This window comes from Notolepis coatsorum (genome assembly GCF_963971535.1).
Source record: "Notolepis coatsorum genome assembly, chromosome: 1".
NCBI classification, from domain to species: Eukaryota; Metazoa; Chordata; class Actinopteri; order Aulopiformes; family Paralepididae; genus Notolepis; species Notolepis coatsorum.
The window spans coordinates 182960469-182973092 of NC_140165.1; the positions used below are offsets into that span (position 1 = coordinate 182960469).

General features: G+C 44.7%; 1 protein-coding gene across 1 annotated transcript in view; it reads left to right on the plus strand.

The window, feature by feature from the left end:
- cpda (carboxypeptidase D, a) overlaps nucleotides 1-12624 on the plus strand; it is a 169741-nt gene that overhangs the window by 105728 nt on the left and 51389 nt on the right. Inside the window, exons 10-12 of the mRNA XM_084319602.1 lie at nucleotides 4199-4341; nucleotides 5124-5293; nucleotides 6856-7161. Coding sequence (XP_084175728.1) covers nucleotides 4199-4341; nucleotides 5124-5293; nucleotides 6856-7161 — 619 coding nt within the window. The remainder of the gene's footprint in view (nucleotides 1-4198; nucleotides 4342-5123; nucleotides 5294-6855; nucleotides 7162-12624) is intronic.

The following is a 12624-nucleotide window of genomic DNA, read 5'->3' on the forward strand; positions in this document are numbered from 1 at the left end:
AAGGAGGTGTTGAAGATATTGAGTAGGGCAGGTCCTAGAGTTGGGAAGAGTTTTTTGATGAGAGTTGCTGGAAGAGGGTCAGACAGACAGGTTGAGGGTTTAGCCGCGCCAACCAATTTAGAGAGGGCACTAAGTGAGATGATTTCAAGGCAGCATAGCGTATGGCTGGATTCAAAGTCAGGGGGAAGGCCCATCAGAGGTTGGGAGGGACTCTGATTGTTGAGTAAGCCAACAATTTCATCTCTTATGAGATACATTTTCTTGGTAAAGAATTTAATGAATTCGTTAGCCGAGAACGCATGGTTTAGGGCACTTGGTTGTTTCTGAGTAAGTTTTGCAACTGTGTCAAACAGAAACGTTTAGTTGTTTTTGTTTTCATTAACCCATTCTCTGCCACGCTTATATCCATCGCTGTTTGATCTCTGCCAGTACTGTAAGTCTATGGAGATGTTCACCTTCTTTGCAGGGCTATAACTTTTTAAATTGTATTGCTAAATTGACATTACTATGGCCCATTCAACATCGATTACCTATCGTTCAGGATGTAGGAACGTTTTACTTTTCATTCACACATTCATACGAAAATACCGTCTAGAGTATAAATATGTTTTTATCGTTTTCTGCAGTATTTCCCAGAACGTGAGATATAGGCACAAATGCATATATTAGATCATCAAATGCAGTTTGATACCGATCGACGCTATATAAAAAATTTCGACTGTACATGGTCCTAAGGGTTATGACTGATCATGCGCGGGTGAACGGAGGGGGGGGGGGGGTCGTTTATAATTCTGTGATAGTCGTTAGATGCTTCATGTAGTATGGGTGATATATTGATCAGAGCAGTTTGTATCGAAAATGATAAACAAAAACGCTGAAACTCACGTCAGTCTCCTCGTACCGTTGAGAGTGGAGCAAACAGATCCCAGTTATGTGGTGGGGATCTAGGCGATCCATTTCCGGTTTGTATATTACTAATACACGCCCAAATCATGTAGATTATTGAGTTATGGCAAAGATCCATATCCACGGTGTGTGTATTGAGTCCCGCGACGATAAACGAGTGGCCGGACGGAATTAGGGGACGGACCGAGCTGCATTTCCGGTTTGGCAACTCGCCGATCAGCCACCAGGAGGCAGTATTGAAGCGTTGCAGAGTTGTGCTGAGTCCCGCAGCATCTGACAAGGCTCCGTGAGTGAAATATGAATACCATGTCGAAAATATGAAATTATGATCAGAATCACGACGTACGCCGTTATTGGCAGAATTCGCATGAACTTGAAACCTGTTGTACGACGTTTTTGGCGGGGAAAGGGTTAATGAGCCTGGAAAAATATGAGGTTTACAAACACGTCTGTCATTTTTCTGCCTATTTATGAATCGTTTTCAAATAAACGCTAGATTATCGATAGTATATGTGTACTTATGCACGCTAGAGAAGCGGGCTGAAAAATCGATTATCTTATTTCCTGATCAGCACACACACACTCACAGCCACACACACACACATAGGACACGCTGAGATGGGTGAAATGAGCTCTGATTATCCCAAGACTGGTAAAATAGATTCCTTACCTCAGATCAGATGTTCTCCAAAAAGATTATTCCAATTCCTGATCGCCATTCCAAATATCAATCACGTTTATTGATCCAGCGCTGGGTACTGGTAACACATATTCCACGCTGTTCTGAGGGTCGGCAATGAGTGGGATTGTCTCCGGTTACATGCCTGACAAGTAAAATGTGGAATCCGGACAATTTTTTTCCCATCCATTTCATTTAGTTCAATCCAATGGGTGCAGTACCATCCGGAGAGACGATAGGGGGCGGTATTTTCCCTGTTCGAGCTCAGACAAATCCCCACTGGTAACGTGAGGCTAGATTGATGAAAAATGAATGGAAATCGATAATAAAAATAATAATGATTGAATAACGAGATTTCTCATTCTTGGCACTCAACGCATGGCATGAACTAACGAAATTTCTCGTTGTTGGCACTCAAAGTGTTAAGTAGAAAAAATCTATTGACAGCACTAAAAAGAAAATTATTATAAATAATAATAATTCTAAATATTTTTTCCCTGTTGTACCGAACTCGTACCGAACCGTGACCCAAAAACCGAGGTACATACCGAACCGTGGCTTCTGTGTACCGTTACACCCCTAGTGGATACCATTCAGCAAACATGCGAGAATGTCCCATTTAGATAGCACATTTTCTAAACATTGTTTGTTTGTTGGTTTTTATTTCTATCCCCATTAGCTTTTGCATAGCAGCAGCTATTCTTCCTAGGGTCCAATAACTTACATGGTGACAACACAAAAATATACATTCATACTCATATTGACTCATATTGACAAAACGCATTACAAAATAATCTATAAATAACACACATAAACAAAACAAACGCTGCAATTAGACAAAGCAAATAGACAGGCTCCGATTGAATCCATCTCAATCGAATAAATATAATTTAACATAGATAGCCCATGTAACTTTACTCCTATTTGAATATCTTTAAAACAATCCACAGTATTAACCAAGCAGGCTTGCCTTAGTGCACAAACCAAATTTTTGTCAAGTTTTCCATCATTAGCATATAGCTATCTAGTTTGGCCGCTTGTCGTTGTAGTGCATAGAAAGGGCATTTTGAAATGGCAGAAGGAAACGGGTAAATAGTTGGCCAATGGGAGACTTGTGCACATGGTCCATATTCTTTCAGTCAGATTAACCAGAGCAACGGGATAATCGACGGATGAATCGATAACAAAATAATTGTTAGTTGCATCCCTAAAATAAAGTGTGATTCTAAGGGGGGATCTTTTGCCTAGAGGTTGCTGTTTGACAACATTACAGATTCTACCTTTAAACTTGTGTAAACTTGTTACATTGTAAAAATCCAACAATATGAAGGTTTCATGCATTTTAAGACCAAAAAACTATTTAATACTCTTAACACATTGGACGCCAGAGGGCGCTATGGGCATTGGGCCGTTGTGTGCCAGCGCTTTGTTCAATGAGGAGAATGCCGTGTTTGCAGTGCTGAAAACTATATTAAATATTATAGCTATGGATCTAATAACGTTGTCGATTGTCAGTGAGTTTCTTCCAGTCAACATGCAAGAAACAGATAATTTCTTCATCCGTACATTTCCGTTTTATACCGTGGTGAATATGAGTATAGTTTGGGTGATTCTGAGTAATCCCAGGAAAAGACGCGAAAACAGGCCTTTAATGAAATCCACTTTTTCGGCCTGATTATCGAATCATCCTGAAATCAACGCTAGATTATCGGTATTATCCTTCCTCATGCAAGCATGAAATGTTGTTTAGAGCGGGGCGCCCATCCGTGCCGTGATGATGACCAACGGGACACAGCACACACACATTCCACACAGACAGGCTTCGGTCGTGGGATCAAAATATCGGATCAACGCAAGATTGGATATATATTATAGTCCTTACCTTGTCTCTGATGTAATGCAAAAAGAAGAATCCAATTATCTGATCGCTATTCCAAGTACTGGTGGCGGTAGTCCGTCCCACGTTATCCGGCATTGCATATGAATGAGGGGGGGGGGGGGGGGGGCCTAGTTGATGCATCGTTGTAAGCGCTTGTCTTGCCGGAGTATTTAAACCCCGCCCGCACGGCTCAGCTCGGCCCAGAAAATAAACTACCGTACTCTTCGCACTATAAGCCGCACCTGAATATAAGCCGCAGCAGCTAAATTGAATGATGTGTACATATATAAGCCGCACTGGACTATAAGCCGCAGGTGTTTTAATGTTTAATTGCCATATGTAATTAGCAATATTTAGATTTTAACATTTTCGGGTTTGGTCACGTCGAGTCACATATAAGCCGCACCGTTATATAAGCAGCAGGGTCGAAAAATGGGGGGAAAAGGTGCGGCTTATAGTCCGAAATGTACGGTACATTGTTTCAAATGGAGTGCAATAGCGGCCGCAAGGCGTTAGACGGCGGTATTGACCGTCTGCGATCTCAGACACACTCAGAACAGCCTGCACAGGCTGCTCCGATGAATTATGAATGGCAATAACGAATAAAAGAAATAACGATCATAACAACGAGTTAACTCGTTGTTGGCGCTCAACGATTGGTGGGCTAACATGAGTTAACTCGTTGTTGGCGCAGAAACGGTTAAGCCTAATGAGGAGTTGCTTGTCCCGTGCAGGTGGCATGCAGGACTGGAACTACCTCAACACCAACTGTTTCGAGGTGACCATCGAGCTGGGCTGTGTCAAGTACCCCATGGCCCCCGAGCTGCCATCCTACTGGGAACACAACCGACGAGCCCTGCTGCAGTTCATACACCAGGTAAACAACACCTCTTGCTGCAGTTCATACACCAGGTAAACAACACCTCCTGCTGCAGTTCATACACCAGGTAGACTGCTGCAGTTCATACACCAGGTAAACAACACCTCCTGCTGCAGTTCATACACCAGGTAGACTGCTGCAGTTCATACACCAGGTAAACAACACCTCCTGCTGCAGTTCATACACCAGGTAAACAACACCTCCTGCTGCAGTTCATACACCAGGTAGACTGCTGCAGTTCATACACCAGGTAAACAACACCTCCTGCTGCAGTTCATACACCAGGTAGACTGCTGCAGTTCATACACCAGGTAAACAACACCTCCTGCTGCAGTTCAGACACCAGGTAAACAACACCTCCTGCTGCAGTTCAGACACCAGGTAAACAACACCTCCTGCTGCAGTTCATACACCAGGTAGACTGCTGCAGTTCATACACCAGGTAAACAACACCTCCTGCTGCAGTTCATACACCAGGTAAACAACACCTCCTGCTGCAGTTCAGACACCAGGTAAACAACACCTCCTGCTGCAGTTCATACACCAGGTAAACTGCTGCAGTTCATACACCAGGTAAACAACACCTCCTGCTGCAGTTCAGACACCAGGTAAACTGCTGCAGTTCATACACCAGGTAAACAACACCTCCTGCTGCAGTTCAGACACCAGGTAAACAACACCTCCTGCTGCAGTTCAGACACCAGGTAAACAACACCTCCTGCTGGTGTTTATTTCCCATCATGTTAGTTATATGTGTGTGTCTGTTCCTGTTCCTCCAGGTCCACAGAGGAGTGAAGGGCATGGTGACGGACATTAAAGATGGTACATGCATCCCCAACGCCACCATCAGTGTGGAGGAGATCCAGCACAACATCACCACAGCCCAGACGGGAGACTACTGGAGACTGCTAGTCCCTGGCACCTACAACCTCATTGCCTCCGCCCGTGGGTAAGGCACAGACTTTCATACACTCTGAGACTTACTTATCTTGTATGTTTGACACAGACACGTCGGACAGGTCATACAGACCCTTATCAGTACCGTTTTTCTTATTCAGAGTTCATTATATTGTTTACACTGTTTATTTTTTTCCTCATATTTTTATATTCAAATCTTGTATTGCCTATATTTATGTCTTTCTATGGTTAGGCTACCCTGCCCATGCCAGGGTAATTGTGTTCAATTAAATGCTTTCTAGAATGACATTTACAGCACATAGTAACTAAGCTAGCACCCTGCCTCATTAACTCAATCAGCGCCGCAGCGAAATGCGTGATATAGGTCTAGAATGCCATTGCTGTAAGTCAATGGGGAGACTGCCACTACTTGCGAGTGCTTAAAATATATAAAATATTATAGCTAATACACCCGTCGATTGTCAGTGAGTTGCTTCCAGTCAACATGCACAAAACAGATTGTTTTTTCATCTGTACATTTCCGTTTTATACCTTGGTGAATAAGAGTATATTTCCAGAGCATTCTGTCTAATCTCAAGAAACTTGAGCAAACGGCGCTTCTATGTATTTCCTTAGAAATCGTGCCATTTGTCGTTTGATTTATGAATCGTTCTGAAAATAACGCTAGATTAGCGGGATTATGTGTCATCACTCATCATGCACGAACAGAAGCGGGGGGCTGAAAAATCGCTTCTCGGTGCTTTGCCCGCAGCCAACGGCAGAAACACACACGCGCGCGCTCCGCTGGTGGCGAAAGAAACATCGGATTAACCCAAGATTTGTAACATAGAGTCCTTACCTGGTCTTTGATGTCCTGCAAAAAGATTAATCCAATTCCTGATCGCCATTCCAAATATTGATCGCGTTTATTGATCCAACGTTATATGTCCGAAAGGCATAATCCACGCTGCTCCCAGTCTCCCCAGTCCATGTGTTATAAACGTTACTCTTGCCTGAGAAGGAAAACCTGGGCCGGACTTGTTAGATCAGCGTACAGCCCAAGGGGGAGGGATTTCAATGATGTGCAATACCGGCTGGAAGGCGTAGGCGGCGGTATTTGCCCTTTGCGAGCTCAGACCCATTCCCAATGATAACATCAGGCTAGATGGATGAAAAATTTATGGATATAGCTAATAAAAGAAATAACTATTAAAACCCGAGATCTCTCGTGATTGGCGCTCAACGCATGGTGAGTTAACCCCGACTTTTTCCGTGATTGGTGCTGAATGAGTTAATGAAACCAATGTTGCTAACATTACATAACGTTGATAACGTTGCTAACATTAGCTTGCTTAAGTCTGTATAATATTATTTGTAGGCCGGGTCATCTCTGCAGCACCACACCACTTGATTCTGGGAATCTTCCTCGAAATGTTCTATGCAGGAAAAGTCTAAGAACTGCTTTCTTAGACTGACGCAAAATGGTGGTCGTAAAATATCCACAGACAGGAGACATCACATGAAAGCAAAGCGTAGGTCACGATGATGTCACGCACGCGCCTCTTAGCCGTTCCTGTAAATTTGGCCGAACCCCTCTGTGTGTGTGTACCCTAGATACAAGCCTGTCAAGATCTATGCCACAGTGCCAGAGGGCAGGGTGGAGGTTGTGGACTTCAAACTGACACGCCTCCACTCTGAGCCAAAAGGCCAGGCTCCGAAGGCCGGCCCGCCAGCCACACAGAACCCTTCTGAAGAAGAGTTCCAGAGCTTCATCAAGGACCTGTCCCTGGGCCAGGGCCTGGAGCAGCTGGTGCAGAGCACCGCCACAGAGAACAGCTTCCGCTACCGGAACTGCGAGGAGCTGGCCGAGGTCCTGAGAGGCCTCACCCTCAACTTCCCCAACATCACCTCCATGCGTAGGTAGGGTCATGGTTAGATTACAATATACATTTACTATAGAAAGAAGTAACCGGTAGGAAAATTTGTCAAGGCCTGGAATTCCTTGAAAACTGAAATTGTTTAACAAGGTGCTTAAAAAGTCCTTGAAATTCAAATCAACCATTCGCATGGACAGTTTTGTTCATCCATGATAACATTGTTCTGAATCAAGAAATACTTTTATTTTTATTTAAAGTGTAACTAATTGTCGGAAATAAATATATATAAAAAATGAACGCATTTAAAAGTTAATTGTATGCTTTTAAATGCCCTTTTAAAATGAAAAATAGTGCTTGGAAAAGTACTTGAAAGTCCTTGAATTTCATTTAGCAATGTCTGGGAACCCTGGTGGTAGTAGACTCACCACGACAGTCAGTGATACCAGTGTTACTCAGTGTTCAGGCATCATCCAGTGGATGACATCCACCGAGTACATGACTTGCCCACCACCCTCACGGTGTATATATATAATATATATATAGTGCCCACATTCATCAAAAAAATTTATAAAATACTAAGTGTGTTATCAATACCTAGTCAGACAACATTATAAAGTGAACATGTATGTGCGGACAGCAGATCTATTTTAGAGTCGCAGTACAGAGAAGCTTAAGTTTCACTTTCACTGAGAGTGAAGGAGAGAAAGAAGGCTCTTGACACGACAGGTTACACAACGATGGAAGAAGATTTGGAAATATTTCTGATTTAAATCCTGCAGCAGCTCGACTGGAGAGCAGCTGAGGCCCAGTCCAGACCAGCAACAGTATGTTTGCACAATACATTAAATAAGGCTGCAGCTACATTGATCGGTCAATGTAAGGATAGAAAAATTACAGAAGGTATTACTGTCCGTTGGTTTATTTTTAAATTAGAACATAACATCAACTCTGTCTGTCCAACAAATGGATAATAGTAATTGAAAATGACTTAAAAACAGATGTAGAAGGACAGACACAGTGGATCAATGTAGCCGCATAACGTTAAAGGTCCCCTGTCTTATAAATGACCTTTTCCCATGTTTAGCATTGTTTTATAGCAATGGGCGTTTGTATCAATGGGGTCTGTGTCTCTAATTCTCATTTTGGCGGATTGCTCCAATTCAGTTGAGACGAGATCCTCCCCCACTGAACTAAGCCATTCTGATTTGACTGTTTTGCTGACGTGAATAAGGCACTGATCTGCATATCTCAGCCCCTGGTTGTAGTCACCGCCCACAATCAACAATTCGCTCAACAACAGAGCGAGTGGAAATACTGACACTTCCTCAAACGGGTTGACGTGGCGCGGGTGCCGACAGAGAGCAGAGAACGAGCGAGGGAGAGAGGGATACGGAGCATTTTACACACACTCCCGATTGCGCACATGTGGGGAAACACACGCAGTCGGGACACAGACTGTGACGAGCGAGAGAGGGAGAGAGAGAGAGAGAGATAGATAGATAGAGAGGGAGAGAGAGGGACACAGAGCATCTTACACACACTCCTGACCGCACCCGCGGGGAAACACACACGCAGTCGGGAGTGTGCACGAAACGCTCTGCATCCCTCCCTCTCCCCCTCCCACCCGCTCACTCTCCGCTCTCTCCCCGTCGGCACTCGCGTCACATCAACCTGTTGCAAAATATCATAGCGCACATGCACACTCCCACGCGTATTCCGATCCGTGCAATAATATTCCCAGGGGTATATATTGTCATTTGAAACAAGTTACCAATGCATTGTCCCGTGGGATTTTGCCCCCTGCGGTGAAATTAATTAGTATCCCCCTCTATCTCTCTGTCTCTCTCTGTCTGCCAGTGCAGACTGTGGGTGACTGTCACTCAAAGCGCTTTGCGAGTATGGGCAGAGCCCAGCCCAAAACTGCTTGAAATCTTGAAGTGGAAAAATGCTGCTTTAGAGTACTTGATTAGAAATACAAAACAATGAATTTTTTTGAAAAAAACCTTACAGATGTGTTCCATCGACTCACAGAAATTGTGTAACATTGCCCAAATAGTGAAAGGAATAGCAAAACATGGGACCTTTAAAGATCAAAGTAAGTGCTCTACAGATATTGAGCGTAATTTTGTAAAATGTCCGGTGATACCGTTGTTGTCATGAGTCTATTAGTCATGGGAAATTTCACATCACCACGGCAACCCTAATAACAATAAACTTAATTTGTATAGCACTTTTCATACAGAAATAGGTAGCGTATGAACCGGCATCCAGTATGTTATAAGTTATATGATAATTGTAACTGAGGGGTTAGGGCTGGGCGATAAAACGATAACGATAACTGTTACAAAGGATCAGATTAAACCGAATATATATATTTATTTATTGATATATATTGCATAGTATTTGTATATCGTTTGATATCCCCTGTATATTCCTTGTACATATACACGGAATATCCCTTTAGCCCAGACCATAATATTTCATTCTCCTATTGGACAGCGGTCCACCGGCGCCAGGGACCGGCCTCCGGAGTCAGGTTCAAAGTCACCGTCAAGACGTGTCTGGACATGCCCGGCCTTGCCCAGGGATACGCGACAGAAATGAGATTGGTACTAGTTTGTTCACCGTGCGTATAAATACGGCGCAGGTGAATATAGAAGCCCCTTCTTAGCCTTAGTATGTTACCCAATAAGTTGAAGCCTCACCCACGATACAACGTGCGGTGAAGTATGGCCTGTTTGGCCCAGAATAGAGCATTGAGACCGCGTGCGAATTAATAACTGAATTGTCAGAGTTTGGCGCTATACCGTCGAGTGCGACATATTTCTATTAAGTCAATAATAGTCTATTTGTGTATAGTGTATCGTGCGGTTAAAGTTCTACAGTGACCAGCATCTCCAACGCTTCCTCGTATTAGCTAGAGTTCTTATCCAGGCTGGGCTGACCACATGGCGCTTTCACCCGAGGAGACCTAGACGAGAACCGTATGGACATGTACACTGGATTAATCTACCCGACGACTACATAGCCCTTTGCGGCTGGAATATATTTGCTTTGGTCCTGTGATTTATGGAGCGGATAATCGCCGACGCCTGCACGTGTTGGATTTACCCCGCGAGGAGTCAAGTCGAGTCGGCGCCTCAGAGAGCCTGAGGCCGACTAGCTTTCTTCACTGTGGAGCTACAGTCTACGGAGAACAGCTGTATTCGTCTGTGGATCAAGAGGCTATTGCACCGGCTCCTGTACCTGGAGTCTCCTTAGTCATCGTTGACCAGACGTTCTACTACCGACAGATCTTCTACCCCTGCTGGCTTACAACCAGGGGGAACCCCTTCCAGTATCTCCCGCTATATTACTAGTGTACCATAGATATAATTCCCTAAGATTCAGGTTGTATAATTACCTCCTGCGTAACCAGAGAATGGACATTCGTTGTTGATTTGCCTACGCACATTCCTTTGCCTTACAAGTGCATTCAAAGAATAAAGTAATTAAAGTACATAAAGCGGTAGTGGTTTAATGATACCATACTTATCAATACAGTCAGGGAATTGTACCCCTCAGTTACAATAACTATCGCGATAAATTATTTCCTCGAAATAAACATGAAACGTGGTCGCAAAGTTTCGATATATCGATTTTCCAAGCTTGGATATGAGCACGCACTAACAACCAATCGGTGAAGGAGATGGCCGAGAGCGAAGGAGACCAGGAAGGAGACCCAGCGCTGCACCTCTGGGTAGAGAGGTAGGACTCACTCAACAACAAGGCTTGCTAGGCTAACTAGCTTGCACGGCGACGTTTTATATATTTACGTGCAGAGTATGTGTGCGCTGTGAATTCTGAGGCCACGTTCATAGTAGTGTGGGGTATACAGTGGACGTCGTTTCAATATATTGTGGCGGAAGAGAGTATTTTAGTGTCATATTTATTACATTGCCATGAGATATTCCGCTTGTCGGCTAACTTCTAACGTGCGCGGACTGATGACGACATCAACTCGACTCGAGACATTCGCAGCAGCATAATAAGACAACAGGCTGGCTAGGCTAACTAGCTTGCACGGCGACGTTTTATATATTTACGTGCAGAGTATGTGTGCGCTGTGAATTCTGAGGCCACGTTCATAGTAGTGTGGGGTATACAGTGGACGTCGTTTCAATATATTGTGGCGGAAGAGAGTATTTTAGTGTCATATTTATTACATTGCCATGAGATATTCCGCTTGTCGGCTAACTTCTAACGTGCGCGGACTGATGACGACATCAACTCGACTCGAGACATTCGCAGCAGCATAATAAGACAACAGGCTGGCTAGGCTAACTAGCTTGCACGGCGACGTTTTATATATTTACGTGCAGAGTATGTGTGCGCTGTGAATTCTGAGGCCACGTTCATAGTAGTGTGGGGTATACAGTGGACGTCGTTTCAATATATTGTGGCGGAAGAGAGTATTTTAGTGTCATATTTATTACATTGCCATGAGATATTCCGCTTGTCGGCTAACTTCTAACGTGCGCGGACTGATGACGACATCAACTCGACTCGAGACATTCGCAGCAGCATAATAAGTTAATTAAACTTGACATACATTATATCGACGATAATTATCTATATCGAATTATATGAAAATAATTTTATAATTTTATCGCGATAACGTTTTTGGTCATATCGCCCAGCCCTATGGGGCCTGAGACTGGTTGATCTGTGCTTGGCTGTGTCTCCACATCCTCCGTCTGTTCCTCTTGTTCTTCCGGTGCCCCGTCTGAGGAGGGGCCGGGTCCGGCCGCCCCCTCAAGAGGTAGCTTGGGGTGCTGGGTTCGAGGTCAGCTACGTCGCTTGGAGCGCAGCTGAGGGGGGTGGAGTTCGGAACTCTCTCTTCTTGGGCCCACGGTTCTCTCACAGGCCTCTCGTCTAATGTCAATAGCCTCTCAACGGGCTGTACGAGAGAGTGGCCTGTGTCGCTCACCTTTGCGTACAGGCAGCGTGTAGACGTGGGTTGGCTGGAAGGCCCGGAGAGAGGGCCTTGGAGCGTCTAGCCCAGGTGGGTCTTGACCGCGACTGGGCATCCTTTGGGTCCGATGTGGGCCGCCTCAATTGGGACAAGGAGGTCCGCGTGGTCGGAGCCTATGAGCAGGGTCGGTGTGGCGCCGTCGATAAGCGGTATAGGTAGTCTGCGTAGGTGCTCGTACTTCGCCATCAGCTGTGGGATGGGGTAGTTGTAGCTTGACAGGCCTATGTCATGGCCTGTAAATGCCTTAGTAATGCTGTACCGCTTCGCGGGCTGCCCGACCGCTGCTATCGTGAATGAGACGCTCTTGCCCTTTATGGTTTTCAGGTCTCGCTGAATAGTACGGATTGTCATTGTTTCTTTGGTACCCCGCAGGCCCAACTGGGCTGCGGCGGAAGCGAGGAGGAGAGTCTTTTCAGACCCATCATCTAGGACGGCGTAAGTGTCCATGACCTTGTCCTCGTAGCTTAAGAGCACTCGGACCACCTTCAAGAG